This window comes from Rhodofomes roseus, assembly GCF_022264815.1.
Source record: "Rhodofomes roseus strain CIRM-BRFM 1785 chromosome Unknown C8Q71scaffold_13, whole genome shotgun sequence".
NCBI lineage: Eukaryota > Fungi > Basidiomycota > Agaricomycetes > Polyporales > Fomitopsidaceae > Rhodofomes > Rhodofomes roseus.
In genome coordinates this window covers 261,758-281,571 of record NW_025952969.1, presented here as the reverse complement: position 1 = coordinate 281,571, position 19,814 = coordinate 261,758, and the positions used below count along the sequence as shown (strand labels likewise).

At 54.9% G+C, this 19,814-nt stretch overlaps 6 protein-coding genes across 6 annotated transcripts; 4 read left to right on the top strand and 2 right to left on the bottom strand.

The window, feature by feature from the left end:
• The first annotated feature begins 840 nt into the window (after positions 1-840).
• C8Q71DRAFT_108417 (guanine nucleotide binding protein, alpha subunit) lies at positions 841-3,476 on the top strand. Its single transcript, XM_047916303.1, has 15 exons — positions 841-1,258; positions 1,312-1,326; positions 1,390-1,410; positions 1,466-1,491; positions 1,544-2,169; positions 2,221-2,273; positions 2,322-2,387; positions 2,438-2,499; positions 2,552-2,555; positions 2,608-2,638; positions 2,689-2,761; positions 2,822-3,002; positions 3,058-3,140; positions 3,205-3,238; positions 3,304-3,476. Exons 1-15 carry the CDS (start codon positions 1,042-1,044, stop codon positions 3,354-3,356), a joined length of 1,545 nt encoding a protein of 514 aa, XP_047777631.1. The 5' UTR covers positions 841-1,041; the 3' UTR covers positions 3,357-3,476.
• An 811-nt stretch (positions 3,477-4,287) lies between these two features.
• On the bottom strand, positions 4,288-5,857 carry C8Q71DRAFT_836976 (Mob1/phocein; the record flags this gene model as incomplete). Its single annotated transcript, XM_047926456.1, has 3 exons — positions 5,354-5,857; positions 5,165-5,300; positions 4,288-5,115 (listed from the first exon to the last, which is right to left on the bottom strand). Exons 1-3 carry the CDS (start codon positions 5,653-5,655, stop codon positions 4,288-4,290), a joined length of 1,266 nt encoding a protein of 421 aa, XP_047777630.1. The 5' UTR covers positions 5,656-5,857.
• A 301-nt stretch (positions 5,858-6,158) lies between these two features.
• On the top strand, positions 6,159-8,060 carry C8Q71DRAFT_710334 (uncharacterized protein; the record flags this gene model as incomplete). Its single annotated transcript, XM_047920733.1, has 7 exons — positions 6,159-6,275; positions 6,329-6,548; positions 6,598-6,782; positions 6,862-7,023; positions 7,074-7,760; positions 7,816-7,903; positions 7,945-8,060. Coding segments are annotated over 7 exons (1,575 nt in total), but the record flags the coding sequence as incomplete, so codon positions are not given.
• Positions 8,061-8,206: 146 nt separating this feature from the next.
• C8Q71DRAFT_108510 (uncharacterized protein) lies at positions 8,207-10,070 on the top strand. The gene is made up of 6 exons (XM_047916304.1): positions 8,207-8,555; positions 8,605-8,845; positions 8,896-8,932; positions 8,988-9,066; positions 9,123-9,451; positions 9,513-10,070. The coding sequence occupies exons 1-6, from the start codon at positions 8,468-8,470 to the stop codon at positions 9,960-9,962; spliced, it is 1,224 nt and encodes a 407-aa protein (XP_047777628.1). The 5' UTR covers positions 8,207-8,467; the 3' UTR covers positions 9,963-10,070.
• A 4,474-nt stretch (positions 10,071-14,544) lies between these two features.
• C8Q71DRAFT_764595 (FMN-dependent dehydrogenase-domain-containing protein) lies at positions 14,545-17,479 on the top strand. The gene is made up of 12 exons (XM_047924073.1): positions 14,545-14,779; positions 15,239-15,468; positions 15,525-15,714; positions 15,766-15,835; positions 15,894-15,945; positions 15,997-16,156; positions 16,225-16,446; positions 16,495-16,548; positions 16,608-16,641; positions 16,699-16,769; positions 16,831-17,119; positions 17,174-17,479. The coding sequence occupies exons 1-12, from the start codon at positions 14,633-14,635 to the stop codon at positions 17,281-17,283; spliced, it is 1,629 nt and encodes a 542-aa protein (XP_047777627.1). The 5' UTR covers positions 14,545-14,632; the 3' UTR covers positions 17,284-17,479.
• C8Q71DRAFT_764594 (uncharacterized protein) lies at positions 17,461-18,587 on the bottom strand. The gene is made up of 3 exons (XM_047924072.1): positions 18,219-18,587; positions 17,821-17,958; positions 17,461-17,739 (listed from the first exon to the last, which is right to left on the bottom strand). The coding sequence occupies exons 1-2, from the start codon at positions 18,546-18,548 to the stop codon at positions 17,905-17,907; spliced, it is 384 nt and encodes a 127-aa protein (XP_047777626.1). The 5' UTR covers positions 18,549-18,587; the 3' UTR covers positions 17,461-17,739; positions 17,821-17,904.
• Positions 18,588-19,814: the final 1,227 nt, after the last annotated feature.

The window sequence follows — 19,814 nt, the reverse complement described above, 5'->3', positions numbered from 1 at the left end:
GCCTACCCAGAGCCACCTTGTTCTTGTCCGACATCCGCGTCCAGCAATTTTCGATCTTGGACCTGATTTGTCCGGATTTTGACCAGCCCAAACCGGCCTCTAGGGCCAGTTTTTGTCCGGATTCCGACCTATGTGTTAGGGGTATTATCAGGGGTCCTTTGTTAGATGGCTGTTAGATGCGAAATGCGTGATCATGATGATGCGGCAACCTAGAGCGACCTGCGTAGTTGTCCACAAAATTACTTACTGTACTATCATATGATGGCTTATGATGCGGCCGTCGCTCCGGGGTGTCCGCGTTGCAGATCGCGTGGGTACGCTCGACGAAGATCGCAATCATCGTACGTTACTTAACCTCCTCGACGACGGAAGAATTTATCAATCGTTGCTGAGCGTCTGCTGAAGAATCGAAGAAGCTTCTTTGCTTCCGTTCATGAGGGTGGGAGGACTCTCAGGACATTGAATTGCAGCCTGTGGATGTAAAAACGCACGAAGCATGGGCCACAGCCGGAGTGGTTGTCGTCCCGACTCTGCGAAAGCGTACATATGAGCTGTGCTATGGTGTACGCATTCGAGACCAGGCAAACTTGGTTAGCCTCCGTTAGACTCCGGTTCATCGGCAGTAACCACACCGGCAAGACCCAGCTGCTGTTAGGTTCCGCTCGGTGACGCGGGGATGTACGTCGATCGCGAATTGAAGGCCAGTATACGCTCGACTTGTACGAGCGTCGACGTGAAGTCGTGCCAACGAATGGCGATCTCGCGCTGTTGCTAGGGAGAACATGCATATGCGAGCTGAGTGCAGGCCTGAGACTAGGATAGGTGCCGCGTGTACTCAACTGCCAATCAAACGTTGCCGGCGGCGGTACCACGCTACGGTCGAGGATAAGCGCGACTTGTCCGCGCTTTCCGCCATATCTCTAGCGCTTGTCGTTATGTCGTTTTCGGTAAACTCGCCTCCCTTCGCTCGTACTTTCACCGTGCAGTGAGCCCTCTCTGCCCCGGGCGCGACGACGGTCCAGAGGAGACAGGGGACGACGAATGGCGTACGGCGACAAGATGTCGGGCGTCTTGACACCGCCAGACCCGCTCGATGTGGCGCTGAGGCCACCCGAAGACGAGAACGAGGAGGATCGCAGCGCGAGGCTGTCCGCGGAAGAGGATGCGAGGAAGGTATCGGAGATGATTGACGAGGAGCTGAAGGCACAGGAAAGGGCAGAGAAGAGGGGCCCGAAACCCATCAAAGTCTTGCTTCTGGGTGAGCTCGTTGTCGATCATTTGTCGGAGGTCGCTGAGCCGTCGGATATGAAGGTCAAAGTGAATCAGGCAAGTATTGTCGTTTGTGCTTCAGGTCGAGCTACCGACATCTGACATGATGGTGGCACGAAGGGAAATCGACTACGCTCAAGAGTGAGTGCAATATCTGAAACGTTGTGTGCGCTACGCTGACTTTGAGGATCGACAGACTTCCAGCTTATGAACTCTCCGAAAGCAAGTCATCGACCCAGTCCTCCTACAGCGCATAAACTGATCCTAGTCGTAGGCATTTCGCGCCGAACGAGCCTCATGGCGCGCCGTGATTCATCTCAATGTTGTCCGTTCAATCCATAACATCCTCGAAGCCATGGCAGAAGCACAAAATGCCCAGGCGCAGCCAAGTACCCCCACCGGCGGTCGCCCCTCCAGAAGCCGCACACCTTCTGACTCGAGTACACGAGTATACCCGCCGCTCACTGCGGAGCACCTGAAGCTCAAGATGCGACTCTCCCCGCTCCTCCAGGTCGAGCAGGCGCTCATCCGCAAGCTCACGCCACCCGGCTCTGCCGAGTTCGAGGCGACCCACCTTGCCCAGGCGTCGAACGTGAGCTACTTGGAGCGCATCCGCCAGAAGGAGGTCGCCGTGAATTCCCTATTTGCGTGGAAGGGCGTCTTTGGTAGGTTGTTGTCGGACAGCCGCGACGCAGACAGTGGGGACGGCATCGACTGGAATGACCCACAGGCGAGCTCTGAAGTTGTATCTCTCACTATAGCATTACTTATGCGTCAATGGCAGGATCCGGGACGGATCATCCACGCGTGCGGGGAGGATATGATTCGCCTGTGGAACGACGAGACCATTCGTTCGCTGCTTCAAATACAAGGTATAAGGTTAGAAGACCGGCCCGGCTTGTGAGTACTTCTGCATCCACAACACGGAACGTATTGCTCATCCGGGTGTAGCTTCCTCGACTCGCTAGAGCGTGTAACGTCCCCTCGATACGTTCCAACAGATGGTGCGTGAGTCACCAAAAAATTGTGCTCTAGATACTAGGATCTTCCAGAGGACATTCTCCGCGCGCGTCTAAAGACATTAGGAATTACCGAGTATCGATTCTCCATCAAGGAAGGCACGTAAGCTCCATCTTGCTTTGCGTAGTCTATTGACCTTCATCTTCAGGTACATTGGGCGGGATTACGCGGGACTGGAGGATATACGACGTTGGAGGACACAGATCATTGGTGAGTATAGTGTGATCTCTTTCCTCAGAGACCATACTTACATTGGCTACAGCGAGGTTCGGTCCCATTGTGTACGATGATAACCCCTGACTGAAACTTCGTAACCAGCGGCATGGGCGCCGTACTTTGACGACATGAAGTACGCCGCTCATCTGTCAAAGTACGACTCGGCACTGACTGCGTCATCAGCGCGATCCTCTTCCTCGCACCCATCAGCTGTTTCGACCAGACGCTCGAAGAAGACCCTACTGTCAACCGACTGGTGCGTAACTCTGCGACTCACTCATTCGCAATGAGCTAATAGACTGTTCGGCCGATGCAGGAAGACTCCGTCGTACTCTGGAAAACGATCGTCTCAAACCCGCTACTCGCCAAAACGAGCATCGTACTCTTCCTGAACAAGGTCGACATATTCAAGGCGAAGCTCGAGGCGGGCATCAAGCTAAGCAAGTACATAGTCTCGTACGGCAACCGGACGAACGATTTCGATAGTACATCTATATGTCGGTCTTTTATTGCTATTGAGGAGCGCCGACTGAATGCTGATGGAGGGGATAGACCTTAAGCGGAAGTTCGCGCAGATCCATAAGGAACGAAGCCCGGAGCCGAGAATGTTCTATTGTCATTTCACGACTGTGACCGTAAGTTGACCATACCAACGTCTGATCTACCCTGCCCCTGTCTTAACTGTGCTCCTGTCCCCAGGATACCAAGTCCACGCAACATATCCTTGCGGACGGTAAGTGCTGCTCACGCTGGGACCTATTCGTGGCATCAGGCTGACCAATACCCTGCGTCATTTAGTGCAAGACACTGTCGTTGTACGAAGCCTAAAAGACAGCAGTCTGATATCATGACATGATCTATGTTCTGGGCAGTGGACTTTGCTCGCGGATTGGATGATGTTGTACATTAGCCTGCAATACTGCAGTTGGAGATACCCTACTTCGAGTGCGACGGTGAATGCCACGTACGCCTTCTGTCCAGATACCAGCAGTGTCGTACCCCTGCTCATTGTGGAGATGCAGTATGTACATTCGACGCGAGGTCGCTGACATTCGTGCTGGAGGCGTGCGTCTCATCCTGATCGACTCCAACTAAGCTAGGGCTTATGCTCATTATCTCACTCACAGTCCCACCTTGCAGCTCGAGCTGCCCATGGCGGCTTCTCATGTAATCCCGAAGCGACGAAACTTGAGACAACAAAGCCGTCAGGGGCTCGAAAATGTATTCCAAAGTCAGTCCGAAGTAACAATATACAGGACGGGCCGTCACTCCTCTCCGCCCGCCACCTCAGTCGTAGGATGCACGTCCGGCGTGACCTCTTCTTCCGCGATGGTCGCCGTATTTTCTTCGGTCGTTGTCGACTCCTCGTGAGTTTCCTCGTCCGACGGTACCTCTCCGACGAGATCGGCCTGCGCCTCCTCTACCTCAGCAGTCTCCTCGGCAGGCGCTGCCTCAGCTACGTCGACTGACGGCTCATGCTGAGTCTCGTCCTCTGCCGGCTGAGGCACTGACTCCTCGTCCGCCCTCCCCTCATGTGCTGCTTCGGCTTCGGCGACCACGTCTGCAGCTAGCTCCTCTGCATGAGCTACGGTCTCCTCCTCAGTCTCCGTAGCTTCCTGCGCGGCCTGCTCAGCCTCGGAAGTGGGTTCAGGCTCTGGCTGCGAGTCCTCGTGCTGCTCAACGGAGACGTCAGCAGGAGCTTCCTCCGTCGACGTGATATCAGCTTCCTCTGTAGGAACAGCTTCCTCAGCCGGCGCCGCACTGTCATGCGTTGTCTCTGTCTCAACCTGAAATGTAGGTTTCGTGAACACCTAATCCATGCGCAAGTCTTCGACGTACCTCTTCAGGCTCTGTTACATCGCTTGACTGAGCTTGGGTTTCTTCAGAAACGGCATTCTCCGCTTCTCTGACAGGCTCCGCTTCAGTTACGGGCTCATGCTCAGGCCCCTCCGTTGTCCGAGTCTGTAGGGGTTCCTCAGTAGCTGTCTGCTCCTCGGCCTTCTTCTGGACGTCGCCCGGACGGATGGTAGGTACGCGTTCTCTACTGTCTGCCTCTCCGTCCGCAGCGTTGGCGCGCCCGAGTTCCTCCACCACGCTCGCCATCTCGCTGTGCACCATCGTGTCGGTCCTGCTTCTTCCCATCTTTCGCGGGCTAGGCTCACGCCTCTCCTCTCCGGCAGGCAGTGATTCCCCGAGTGCGTCGGTATTCAGTATGCCGCGCGGCTCGTCCTCGCGACCGCGCTCGCGCTCACGGCGCGGGTCGAGCGCAGCACCAAGCATGCTGCGCGGGTATTCATCCGGACCGTCGTGTTCGTCGTAACCGACAATGCCGGGAGGAATGACGAGGAACTCAGCTGGAACAAGCTCGAAGCGCGAGGTGAGAGCGAGGAAGCGGGCGTAGAGAGCGCTCTCTGCCTCGGCCTGCGCAAACGCGGCGCGGTGGTGGAAGTACGCGTGTGCGAAGATACGTCCGAGACGCCGGGCAAGGGATGAGAAGTGCCGGTGCGAGGGTGCAGGGATGGAGAGTCGGGACGGGAAGTTACGCGGCGAGTTGAGAAGTGAGGTCGCGCTGTCGAGCGTGTGCAGGATGTAGTCGATGGCGCAGCATTGCTGTAGGTTTAACATGAGCTCGCGACTATGATGAAGAAGCGGTACTCACCTCCATTGCGCCCTCGGTGCCGTGGGCAACGCAGAGGTACAACCACTCTCCGGCCTTCATCTCAGGACACGTCTGTCGCGTGCATTCCTGCTGCAGCATCGTAATGAGCGGATGGGATAGGTCCTGCGCAAGTCGTCTACGAAGCCGCCGTGAGTTTACACGCGTACACACGAGCAGTCGTAGCCATACCGCAGCTGTTCGTAGATCCAGCACGCCTCGTCCACCGTCACTTCCTTACTCTCTGCGCTTTCCGCATCGTCACCCTTAGCACCTTCGCCGTCGCTTCCCTCCCGTTGCTTCCCCTTCCCCGGAATTGACACGATGGCGTCGACGTCATGCACGTCCTTTCGTATGAGCAGTGAGATGTACTCTTGCAATTGGAACGCGCTGTCGAGCGCTGAGAGTGGTGGAATATCCTTCACAGGGTAGAACGAGGAGATACGAGAGCCCTTCAGGGGACGCTGAATAGGATGCACAGTCGCTGCGGCCATACTTGCCCAGAGTGGGACGGGAATGAGTTGGCGGACGTGGACGTTATAGGCAGAGGTCAACAATACTGAGTCACTTAGTACACTAGTACACTCGTATGGAACGGGCGTATTAGTGTCAGTGCTACTACTTTCTTACTCTCGTAAGCAGTGTCTTAGGTCTGACACTGATGGTCCACTACACATTCTACAAGCACGCTTTTATAGATTACATCGCAGTGTAACTCTTGCCGCAACCACCGGTCCGAGTCGCTCGCCTCTCACCGTGACCTCTTCACATTGTATCTTGAGCTACTGCTTTTCTGGGACAGAACCACCTACAGAATAGGCCAGACGGATCCCAATTGAACGCACTCACATCGCAGGAGTCATCATCATTCATGTCGGATTATGCACTGGTTAAACTTCGACGAGAGCTGGGTATCGAGGATGAATTGCCAGATGAGGTAGAGACCTCAAGACTTCCATATTGCACTGAGACAATCGCTAATGACATCAGGATATAGGATCCTAGTCTGGCCCTCACGATCTTTATAACCTCAGCTGCTCGTGAAGGAAATGCTCGCCATACGCTGGAACAGCTCGCTCAAGCGATCCAGAGTTCTGATCTTGTATCCTCGCTGGTGCGTCCAGTGATTATGTGCACCTGTACCTTTGACTTATGTGAGGATACCAGGAACCTCTGACCATCCTTCCACTTCTGATACCCCATCCCAGCGACGGTGCCGATCACCTCATACGACTGATATGCACAGAGTGCAGTGCCAAAGAAGCCACTATGGCTTCGCAAGAGATCGTGGAACGTTTAGAATTGGACCAGGAGCCCGAAGAAGCTGCCGACGACGAGCTTTGGCTAGTCCGTCAGATCGCTCGAATCTTGACCATATACTCGCTAGGTAGGCATCCTCCATGATTGAACGCCCCCAATTGTTTCAATTGGTCAAGCTGTACCGCGTTTGCCTAGGCGCAAGAAATCCCCTGTTGAACAACTTCGATCACTGCTCTCCGAACTTCAGTCGGTCATGTCGCAAACCATCAGGAGCGCTAGTGGCGCCTCAGGACGCATGATTTTGGACTCAACGCACCAACTGGTGGACGAGATCACACGATGGGCCAAGTCGGATGACAAGGTCGACGAGATAGAACGCAAGAGTATTGTCGTATGTATTATTCCCTGTAGAGAGTTGCTGGGCTCATGATGTTCTGTAGGATGTCTTGATCCCGTTTATACTCTCGACGATGGAGTTGTGCTCGAACCGCACAAATGGTTCTCTAGCACGACATGCATTTGAGTCACAGTACCCGCGACTAGTTATTCCTACCCAAGACGAAGATACGCCGGAAGAGGAAGACTTTGTAAAGGCCATCTGGGTGCGCCCGACTCCACGGTATGAAGGCGTGTCATCTGAGTTATCCAACAGGCGTCCATGGCAGCTCTCGGACTGACAGTCCAGAACTGCGCCTCGCAACCCTCGTTGGGATCCATGATACTTCTAGCACACTTCCAGAACTACAAATTCGACACACCAGCCCTGATCTCGTTCTTCCCTGTAATCCTGATGTCACTTCAAGCTAACACGGCCCTGGACGAGGTGCTATCAGTGCTCATCAATGCTATTGTTCCCCTAGTCTCGCAGGTGCCGCGCCCCGAGTTCCCTCCAGACCTCATTGTCCCCCTCGCGCATGTCCTTCCCCCTCTAGCCAGCGTACACCCGGATCCCGGTATACGCCACTACACCTTCCGCGTGCTATCCGCTGCCCTCGCACTCGCACCTTCACCTGTCCGGGTACAACTCCTGCAGGGCCTCCTAACAGACGATGACTCCTCTCCGCAAATGCGCGTAGCCTCCGTAGGTCTAGTCAAAGAAGCTTTACTCGAGGCGCTGGCTGCACCACCAGGATCCGCCGAAGCTCAGAGGAACGTGTTTGCCTCGCCCGCGTTCCTGAAGGCCTTTGGACCTATCATCTTGCGCCCAGATCCGCCTGACTTGTTTGCCCCTGGAAATACACTGGAGCTAGACGAGTTTCTGAACACCAAGGAGCCCCTGAGATTGGTGGAATGCTTGTCCTTATACTACGTTCTCCTGATGAGAGATGTCCGTAACCGGGTGCGTATGGCGTTACTTGGAAGACATAGTGACTTACGTCTCCCTTCACCTGCAGACTGGGATCAGAGACAAGGATAACTTGAGAAACGCGACGCGCACGCTAGTGGATCCTCTGAAGGCGCAGTTGAGTCGATGGGGCTACGGTAAGGCCGGCCTACAACGCCAATACATTACTAAACGATAGTATCAGGTTCTACTGCATCTAGCGGAGATGGCCATGATGCTGGCATGCAGTTGGCGATATTGGACATGTGGCTGGATCGTGTAAGTAGCTCCGTTGAGGAGATACGACAGCAATAGAAAAGCGGTAGGTCGACGAATATCAATGACAGCCAGTGCGACGAAAATGGTCTACATCATGACAGTTCGCGTGCCCCGGGCACTTGGCCACCATGTGCAGTCAAAGTTTGTGGAACGATCTCAGTACCCTGATTGCCGATTCCGAACCTTCCAGTGCCCGCCCAGCGATATTTGGAATCCGGATACAACACAGCTATTACGACTGTGACCGGCGCCTCACACAGCATACCACCCTTCATATAGCCTGCGCTGCAAATGCAAGAACGCGAGCCCGCATGATACCATGTACTACAGTTGGGTGTATTATACAGCCAGTTTCAGAGGTATACGTTGGACGAGGTATTTAGTCGTGGGCAGACATCACAGTGCGGACCAAGCGGAGACTCTTCTGCTTGTGCTTGCTACCCATGACTACCGCCTGCGTTCATTCAAACTCATCTTCTCGAATTCAGGAGGCAAATATGCTAGGAATGGCCTTATCAATGCTGGCGTACGGTTGGTTCTCTTACTATTCGCACTGCAATGCCTGTTGATATTCTCTCAGGTGCCCATGCTGCCTTCTTCTCCTGCGTCCTAAGACACTTTCTGCGACCTCTCTCATCCCGTATAAACGGCCGATTCTTTGCGTGTACATGTTACTTGTTTACTATCGCAACACTCAGTATCGTTCTGCAACTCGTCTGTGATATCAAGATCTTCTTCGGGAGTAGTGACAACCTGGATGTGACCGAGTTATTCACTACATACACCCCCACGAACAAACTCAGTCTTGCCGTCACCATGATGTCAGTCTCACGATGTTTCTACTTTCCTTGCGCTGACGCGATTTTTCCAGATATCTCGTCCTCCATTGGTCTTCCGACGCGTTACTGGTTGGTTGCATCATATGTCGGCGTGTACACGGAATGTATTGACTATCGCGAGCAGCTCTGGAGATGCAGCATGATTTGTCATAATGCGCCATCAGTATGGATGCCTATGGGCACTATACTTGTTGGACTCGTCGGCAAGTTCCACCGCCGATACATGTCTTCGTGCGCCGCTGACGAAGGGACGAAATAGTCACTGGGTCCTATTTCCGTCATGACCTCACAGGTTTGATCATGACCTGGACCACCACACCATCTACGCCAGGCCTAGTCTACCTCGGTGTCGCACTCGGTTACAACCTTATTTTGCCTGCCATCATGGTCATCCGGATCTACCGTGTCTCGCGAGAGCTGCGAGGATTCTGGAAATCAACAGAGCCGCGGAACGTCTATGGCTTTGTGATCAGTGTTATGTTCGAGGCGACCGCATTCTACGCAGCAGTGGCCATCATCACAATTGTGACGATCGCGATCGATACCTCTATGCGAGCTGCACTACTGCCTTTGCTTGGGCAGATGCAGGTACGTCGTCGTCGTTGCCGGTTCTGATAGAATAATGACCATTGCCGGACCATTGCCGCAGGCTATTCCATCATTGTTACTCACTGCTCGTGCAGTCCAACTCAGGGACGCTCCGAAAGATTCCGTTCGGAAAACGGTGCCCACCAGTCTTCAGTTCGATGTACAGGATGCTCTGGAGAAGGCCTCTTTACACCTAGAGCCTGCGTCACGACCGACGTCACCCACCACCCCGGCGGACGTCTCGGAAATACTCGAATCTATAGTGATCATTCCTAGGCGACAACCAGCGACAGATATCAGCTCTTTCACATATTCACATTCCAGCGAGCGCAGGCGGAGTCGAGATTGCGGACCCCTGGAATTGCGGCCTCCTGAGCCACTGTTTTCTTGGGGTCCAGATACCCCTACAAGCTGTGGTAGCGACTCGGATGCTGAATTAGGCTATCCGAATGGTCTGCCAGATCCGTGGGGAACGCCGCAACCTCCACCGATGGCTCGAATCAGGAGTTGACCTCCGGATACATTGTATGTATGTCGCCAAATAGACCATCCCTTCGCGTTACAATGAGCGATAGTGAAAATGTCAAACTCGCTGCTCTGTGCCAGTGCGGTCGCTTCCTCAGATGCTTGGATGCACAGTTGGTGGGAGCTGTGGTGTACCTCGACAGTTAATGGATTCCTTGCTGGGGATGTTTCGAGATGAGATGGGAAAGAGAAGACGAATCGTCATGTACTGTGGTTGTCTACATACTGGGGCTCCGCTCTCACTGGCAAATGTAATTGAGGTTCAATGTGACGTTTTAAAAGCGGCGTATGATGATCAGGTCAAGAATTCGCTCATTGGCTATGTCATAGACGCTCAAATTCCAGCCAAACTCATATTGATAGACGTTTTGCGCTCGCGCGACGTTATGTTTCCGGCCGAGGTGCCGGGCTGCCGCGCCACAGCTGCCCCGGCCCCGCGGTTCGTACTGCTCAGTAGGTGCGTTCAAAATTGGCTGGAGCTTTGGAGCTCTGGAGCTTGGAGGTCGGAGGCGCCTGGAGGTCGGTGGCTGGCGGCGAGGGTTGTCGGCAGTTGCCGCGAGCAAATTCCTCCAGACTCCAGTGCTCGTCTTCCTGCATAACGACGCGTCACACACGGGTGACCTGAGCGATTGAGGCTCGGGGTTTGTGGACGATAATTCCAGTCGCCGTTCTTTGAAGTTAATCATTATCGACGTCAGCGCATCGCATACTTGCGTGAGGGATGTCAATGATTTGCTTCGGATGCGGTCGTGAACCTACTAACTTCAAGTTACAGTCATTGCCACATGCTTACATAATTACTGTAGATGTGTCCATCTACCGTATACAATTCCTTGCCCTCATCCAAGTCTTAGCCCCGGCCGAGTACAGCGACACATACATTTGGGGAATTCATGAACAGCACTGTACGGTCACAAACTGTAGTAGGTTTTCAGATCTATTCTAAGAGACGGTGTGACTGGCATGACATAAGCATGAACCGCTGCAGAATATCGGGGGACTGCTCGCGGCAACTGCCGACAACCCTCGCGTCCAGCCACCGACCTCCAGGCGCCTCCGACCTCCAAGCTCCAGGGCTCCAGGGCTCCAGCCAATTTTGAACGCACCTAGTGCTATCCTCGTTGACCAGTCGCTGACTACCCGCGCTCAGCGCTCAATCCGTGCTCGATGTCTCGATGTTCTGCTCGAGTCAGCTCGTTTCCCAAGTCTCTTACGGAACATTGGTCAACTCAGCATGGCTACGCGGCAGCCATGGTCCAGGTCAAGGTGCGAGGACCCGAACACCATCGCCGCAGAGTCCTTCGAGCTGTGTATCCTAGCCTAGATACCGCGGCTCTAATTGTTGTGGATGCCCTTTGAGATACGGATGGTCAAGCACTGGTTGTGGAAAACAGGGTGGTTCGGTCGAAGTGGGAGGATGTCACCGGCGTGCGCAGGTATGTTGACTGTGTTTGCGCACTGTGCACTGGATTCACGGCTTCAACCTCCGGATGGTCTCAACCTGGTCTCGCTCGACGTTGCCTCGCCTCCGTGTGTACGATCGCCCGCGTCTGACTGCCCGCATGCACACCGGTACCTACCGTGCCTGCTCCCCTACTACACGCAGACTAATTCGGACATGATTGCCATGTCGCTGCCCGCCGCCCGCTACCCGCTGCGTGCCGCAACCGACAGCCTTCTCTCCCGCGATGTTTTGGTATGTCTGCGCCGCTCCCGCATCAGTGTCCCTGCTCTCATTGCTGCGTGGTCGTTGCACGTCTTTTCTTCGCGCGGTCCAAGAGTCATGATTTTGTGTTGCAGCAGTATGTGTACCGTACAAAGTCAATCACAGCAGACGATACTTAGCGTAAAGGTCGCCGCCAGCCCGAAGTTCATTGTATTTAGACCTTTCTTTGCGCTAATCCCGAGCTCTGCGAACACCGGTGGCGGAGGGTGGCGGGCGGTGGCTGCAGCCTGCCTCGTGCCACGTGGTGGCAGCTGTGGCGCGGCAGCCCGGCACCTCGGCCGGAAACATAACGTCGCGTGAGCGCGAAACGTCTATCAATATGAGTTTGGTAGTCTCGATCCAGACGTCCTGGAGGTGTCACGTGCGTACGTCAGCGGAGATCGAAAAACCCATACCACACACACCTCCAGAACGTCTGGTCATTTTCGTAGAGAGGGGTGGGGGTCACTCGGCCCCGTGACGAAACGCGCCGCAAGAGAGGCGCATACGTCGCGGTGCACGACGCGTTGCGCACACACAGATGAGGTGTATCTGCTGTATACATCCGCGCTATACTATCACCTCGAGCTCTGCAATCTCCTCCCGCCGGCAGCATGGACCATGTTAGGTCCGGAATGTAGGGGACGTGATACAATGTAAGTCCAACCGTAGGGTGAGTTCTTCTGTACCCTGCAAACGCAGTAGACCCTGATACAGCCCATCAAGATAACCCACAGGGTCCATGCGCTCCACAGTTTGCGCTGCTCGACGCCCTTCTGCAACCTCGCCGCGCGAAGACCTCCGTACGAGCCCTGCAACGGAAAGTGCATGTCCACATACAACGTCAACAGAAACGTCCAGGAAGCCCGTGTCGAGATTTGAGGCTGCCCTGCCCGACGTGACTAGCGGGCGCCGTAGACAACTTTGAGATGTGAGCGTGGAGGGGTTATTATCATGGTTTAAACTTCACAGTGTGCTTACCTGATCGAGGTCGAGCTCGTGAAGCGGTGATAAAACAAGCGTTATTTCGTGCTTTGTCTAGGCCCCCAACAGTGCCAGTAGCATTGCGAGAGGCATCATCTTCCCGGCGCCAGTTCCCGCAATTACGATGCAGTCGAGCCCAAAATTGATCGCCTCCGTAACGTTGACCTGCGGTCCAGTCGTACGGAGTCATGCCATTCTCGTCGGCCTTCGCGGAGTCAGAGCGACGAGATGCGTGAGCATGGGCGTGTGTGATGTTCAGTATCCCGTTAACAGCGAGAGTTGCCCTGACATCGAGTTTGTGAGACCAGCGGCTGGTGTAGCGTCAGAGCCGCGGTAGTAATTTGGTAGCATTGCTGAGGTTAGCGAGCACAGTAGAGCAAGTCACGGTATGTACTTCGACCGTCGGCGCGACAGAGACGAGTAACGTTGCGCTGCGCCCCCCGCCGCCGCCTCTCTCGCGGCGCGTTTCGTCACGGGGCCGAGTGACCCCCACCCCTCTCTACGAAAATGACCAGACGTTATAGCAGTGGCTGTGGTATGCGTTTTTCGATCTCCGCTGATAGGCACACGTGACACTGCTATAACGTCTGAATCGAGACTATGAGTTTGGCTGTCAGCAGAAACAGTAACAGTGTCAATAGTGGCTGGCGATGGCTGGGTCAGGACCCGGGCAACTCCCGCGTATCTATGTCCGCCCAGGTCACCCAAAATCGGCCCCGTTCACCCAATAATTTTGCGCTCGCCCACCCAATAGCGGACATAGTTGCAGGTCACGTGACTTATGTCATAGCGGATTTGTCGTTTAGCGCTGGTCGCGGTGGCGCAGTTGCTGGGCCATAATATTGAACTTGCGTGAGGAACTGCGCTTCCCGGAACTGTTTCTTTGCGCGGCAAGTATATGTCCTTCTATAGATCCATGCCAGGTATCACTCCGCACTTCATTGCTTGCAAGTGCGGGCAACCACGAAGACAAGAAACACGTATCTTGCCTTGACCCCGGGGCCAGGTCTTGTAGCCATGCGCCGAACGCGTTCAAGGTCGTTCCGGGTATTTTCTGTTGTCTTCCGGGGACCAAAGGCTCTAGGTCATCGTGGAATATATGAATCCTGCGTATCTCGCGCGTACTGAAGTCGGGGAGGTTAGACATGGCAGACCGCAATGCAATCTGCGCACGCGTCGCGATGTTGAAGAGTGTACCGCGTTCAGCTCCGGCAACCAGTGGCCTAAGGCCTGTGGCTCCGCGAGCCACAGACATGTGGGCCACCTATGGCCCGAGCTAAACCTATTCGAGCATACCGCTATGTTGTTTCACAGCGGCTCAGCGTTCAGTATCGGGTCGATGGTTGAAGCTTGGAGCGATACCATATCGGTGATCTTATCGGAAGCGAGCGCTTGTCTGGAGGTCACGGTCCTCGACCACCCTATATCCGGACAAAGATCAGGCGTCCGACGGCCTTCGCCACCCAATACCGGACAAAGTTTCCGCCCCTGCGGGGCCCCTCCTTCACCCAATTTCCGGACATAGACCCAGGGGAGTTGCCCGGGTCCTGCTGGGTCGCAGGTGACCCACTGGCAGGTTTCTTGCCAATTTTAGTAGGTCACCTTCCCCTTCAGGTAGTCAGCCCCGATTTTGAGTCGGACGCGCCGTACCAGCCGACAAATCATGAGCAACAGGATTGCATAGCCGTCAAGTCGTCCAAACCTTCCTCAACCTCTTCATGTAAATACATGGTGGCTTTCGCACCTAACTTACATTCAATCCGACTTGCTGAACGGGCCCGGTCTCCGGTGCTCGGTCCGTATCCCCGCAGACACACGTCCACGTGATGGTCAGGTCCCCTAAGAGGCACGGAGAGACGCCCGCCTGAGCACCTCTTAAGACCCACGAAGGTGTTCTCCCGATGTCCCTCGTCTTCTTACGCAACGGCAGGTTCGACTCACCGCAAAGAGGAGGGTGAACGTAGACAATGCTCGCGGCGAGGTCGTTTCGGTTGTTCACGAGCAACGTACGGCGAGGAACACGCGGAGCGTCTCGCGTCCACTCTCACGCTGGTTTCAATGGACGGCCATGGCTTGCTGCTATCCTCACAACGGGCATCGTGATCGGGTCATATGTGAGTGCTGTGTAGCCTTATTCGTGAATCGCTTGGGGATTTCTGGATCGAGTTACCCACCCTGCGTACTACCAGAGACTGCCGGCGGGTGGAGACCTGCTATGTTTCCAGCAATCTACGCTATCACTTCTGCGCGAGGAGGAAAGCAGAGGCAAATTGGGTCGCTGTGAGAGCTCAAGTTGGCAATAGACGAGGAGGCCAGGTGCTCATCCAGGCAAAAGTGCGAGTCGACTGGCGGAGGTATGGTGAGATCGTCGGGGCGTCAGCGTCCTGAGTTGTCTCACGTCTGATCTTATTCACATCAAACCTCAGAATGATTCGGACACAGGACGCCAGCTCGCGGTCTGGCCTCCCCGCCTATTGTCATAGCACTTAATTATAGCATAATGCATGCTGAACGCACGTCTGTTTCTCTGCTTTGATATGTTGCTCGTGTCCAGTGTTAACCATCTATTCCAGGCCGGATACGCGTCATTATATCCAGTTAATCTTGACGCTCCTAGAAACAAGGTCCCGAAACCTAGCAAAGCCGCCCCTGACTACATTTCGTACGAGGAAGTCCAGAAGCACAATACACGGGAGAGCTGCTGGGTCATCATCGACGGCCAGGTCTATGATGCCACCTCAGTGCTCGAATGGCATCCAGGAGGTCCTGCTGTGATCCTGAAGAACGCTGGAAAGGATGCGACGTATGTCTTCAGCTTCTGGGCGTCTTGTATGTCGCACTCAATTTATGGTATTGCAGCAAGGCCTTTGTCCCCATCCACCCGCCGAATACACTCCAGCAACTACCTATGGAGGCCCACATCGGACCCGTCGACCCAGCGACGATTCCAGAGGATGCGAACCAGCCTACTGAGGAGGAAATCCGCATAGCAGAAGCGAGGCGGAACCTTCCTCCTCCGTCTGCCGCCATTAACCTGCACGACATAGAGGTACGTTATCACTGTTTCTGTTATTCTCCGCGCACTCAATGTTCTCCATAGGTATTGGCAGAGAAGGTCCTTACCGGTACGGCGTGGGCATACTACCGTTCGACCGCTGACGACGAAGCCAGTAGGTGGTCATGGACGTACCTTCGTACTTGTCATACTGACCATGTTCCCATTGCTAGCGTACTTCGAGAACAGCAACGCCTTCAAACGGTTCTGGTTTCGGCCTCGGGTGTAGGTGAAGCTATATCTCACACGCACATCACACTCAGTGAAAGGGTTCAGTATGAACAAGGTTTCTCAAATCTCCACAGCGACAACGCTCTTCGGTCTACCTAGCTCTCTTCCTATCTTCATTAGCCCTGCTGCGCTCTACCGCCTTGGACACCCCGATGGTGAGATGAACGCCGTGCGCGCTGCCGGACAGGAAGGCGTCATTCAAGGTGTAAGCCGACTCTCCCACCTCATGCTGAATGCCCGTGCTCATTCGACGTTCTAACATGGTCGCGGTAGATTTCGAATAACGCGAGCTGCTCGACGGAAGAGTGCATGTCGGTGAAGCTGCCGGGCCAGGGCCTTGTCTTCCAGCTGTACCTTAACAAGGACCGGAAAGCCTCGGGGACGCTTGTGAAGAAGATCGAAGCGCAGGGCTTCAAGGCGATCATGCTCACTGTAGACGCGGCGGTTCCCGGGAAGCGCGAGCTCGATCAGAAAGCGAAGGGCGAGGATTTGAAGGTAGGGGAGATGTTTGGTGGGGCTGAGTGGACGCTGATGGTCGTGCAGGATGGCCCGTCGACGTTTGGGAAGTCTGGGAGTAGTGGGATGGGCGTTGCGCATGTAAGTGATGCCATGCATATCTCACTCTGGAGAATGCACATGGGCATTTGTCCCTCCAGGCGATCTCTGGGTATCAAGACCCGGATATTCTCTGTAAGTCCGCGATGATGAGTCAAATACCCCATAGTCGCTCATGACTGTCATCGTCAGGGGACGACCTTCCCTGGCTCCGCCGCATAACGAAACTTCCTATCATCATCAAGGGCATCCAGTGCGTCGAGGTGCGAACCATTCAATGACATACGTACTGCATCCCACTGAATCCCACTGACCGCGGCTCAGGACGCAGAGAAGGCTTTCGATGAGTACGGTGTAAAGGCCATCATCCTCTCTAACCACGGTGGACGAGAGCTGGACTACTCCCCCGCGCCGATGACGGTGCTCTACGAGCTCTACCAACAGCGGCCGGACCTCCTCAGGAAGCACGAAGTGTACATCGACGGCGGCGTGCGTCGCGGGACGGACGTGCTCAAGGCGCTCTGCCTCGGCGCGCGGGGCGTCGGGCTCGGGCGGCCGTTCTTGTATGCGAATGGCGTGTGGGGCGAGGATGGCTGCCGGCGTGTCATACAGAGTGCGTCCACGGTGTTTCGTGATGTGCGGAGAGGATGCTGATATTAAGTTGTAGTTATGCGCGAGGAAATCGAGACGGGGATGAGGTTGCTGGGTGTGACAAGCCTTGACCAGCTTAGACCGGAGCTTTTGAGCTATATGGATAAGAGACTAGGGGCAGCTTGATAGTCGATTGAGTAGATCATGATGTGCACGAGTAGTTCGAGTCGGATGGTAACCGAGTGATACCTTGTTTTTTTAGGTCTTCGTACTCCCAGACAGGGCTTCCGAGTCGCGACTTCCAGAACTCAGTACTCAGCCGCTGCTCCGTGGGTGTATGTTGCCTACAGAACCAGAGTCGGGGCGATGTGATTCGGACATACTGTCAACGGCTTATTGGTGCTGCACATGCACTGTGTCCCGCGGTGCCATCACCCCTCCGGGCCCCAACGTATGAGCATGCACTTGACTACAGTATACGTACGCGCGGGCCATTGGTGCTCTGCGCCGACACGCGGCCGAACGCGTCTCGTCATCGTCGCACATTTGGTCGTTTCGCGCACTTCGACCCGAATATCTGCCGTCTGCATGTGGACGATACCTGATTGCGCAGTCAGAATGACTTCTCATCTGCCAAGTATCCTGTTATCGGTGACTTGTATGAGCATTCAGCTGTACACGAGGCAGTGTCTGCCATGCGTGTATGTGAGAATGGGTGCTCACTCTTAGACTGAGCTCAGACAGTCGACCACAGGCTATGCTCAATGACCTCGGCGCCGCAGCCTGTACCTCGCGCGGAAAGAACCGTCAAGGAGCGAACGAAGGAGCTTGGACTCTGAGGACGCAGAAGTGATGGCTTTTCTGACAACAACAGATGATCAGAGCCGAGAGACAGACTGGCCAACGAGTAAACAAAGAGAACAGCACGAGCGACAGACGGCCCCCGCCAGTGAGTGGCTCCAGCCTGCCAACTCCTACACCCGGACACGCGCGATGAGTGGTGTGTTGATCCCCTTTTGAACCCTCGTCTCCACCCATAGGTGGAACGCCTCTTCCGTGCGCACCGCGCGCTCGCAGTCGCCTGCCGCGTACGAATACGAGAACGCGAGGGGGAAGCCGACCTTTGCCTCGACCCGCCGGGTCAGCCTCTCGAGAGTGATGCCCTCGGGGATCTTGAACTTCCAGATGTCGTCCATGCACGGGACGGCCACTTTGATGACGACCTTGCCGTCCCAGGGCGCCCACCGCGCCGCCACGAATGATTCTGAGGCGATGATGAGATTAGCGGCACGGGTGCGGCAGGCAGTGGGCGCGCGCGACGATGATGTAGAGTTCTCCTTTCCGCGGCGGATGCTCCGGGAGCGCAGTTGCCCGCTACTCTTGACCCTCTTGGGAAGATTGTGAATCGCGTGGAGGACGGTCTTCGGGGTTGCGCTGGCGTTGGTGGGCATCTTGGGCAGTGCGATAACGATAGATAGCAGGAAATGAAAGCGACGGAGATGGGAGCTGAGACCGAGGACAAGGTTGCTAGCTGCTTGAGACAACCGCGCGAGCGCTTGAGCGCCTTCCTTCGTACTTGGCTGACAAGTGACGGTGTGAGCCCGTCAGAATCCAAACTTGGCGTGAGGTCAGTTAACCGCCAATCCGTTGTTGGGCGAATCCCGACATGGGAAACCAAACGTTAAATATAAAGCGGCCATGACTTTTATCCAGGAGTAGGGCTAGATTGAGAGGGCCAGATTGCGGCGGCCATGTTATATGAGCGTTCGAAGAGCCACTAATGATGCTGGTCACATCTATGAGTGCTGTACCCTAGGGATTACGATGCGTCAGCAAGAGTGGATGACGACAATACAGATGGAAGCAATCCATTCAGCTTTCCGTTCTTGACCTGCATCTCGACGCGGTTCCTTCTCAGCTGAGTAGTATACCGGCGCGAGATACAGACCTCAAGTGACATGGGGGCGAATACCCCTCCACATATTGTGAAATTCACATCATTCCAAGGGGAAAGAAAGCAAGAACTACATACCGCAGCAAATGGATGACTCGCGCGCGATCAGTCGCTAGTGTAACTTGGGTAGTCCTTCGCGGTCAATAAGGTCTGTTAAAGCTGGTACGTTGCAGTCATCAACTTTAGCCTGTCGGTGTGAGGGTAATTCCGATGAGATGGATGTCCAGGTACATGTCACGGTCGTTCCTGAACGAGTCGCCAGCAGTACTTACTGCCATGCGTGTGACAGCGTGGGGCTATTGAGTCACAATGCCGGCGCGCTTGTAATACCGTGACCGAGAACAGTAACGTCGTGTGACCCATCAAGTCCAGACTTGGTCCAGGAGCGCCCACCACCTTCAGGCTTCACCGCGTCCCTCCATCCTGCCTCCGAGTCCTACCAAACGTCAGGGGACAAACCAATATGCTCTGATTGTGCTCAGAAGAGCAATTCAGTCAATAAGAACCGTTTGCGTACTCCGGATGGCTTCGAGAGCCCTATGGAAAGGGCAATTTACGTCGACCATTATGCGACGATACATGCGCGCGCGAAATGCATCATCTCACGAAGATGATGAGACCCCGCACGCTCCCAGGCGAGGCTCTCTCAGGCTAACGCAGTGTTTTACATACTTGTTCAATCAGATTTTTCGAAGCCCACAACACTCCATGCACCTACAGTGTAGATGCAGACGAATCGTGCAGAATCCTGACGGCCTGAGGA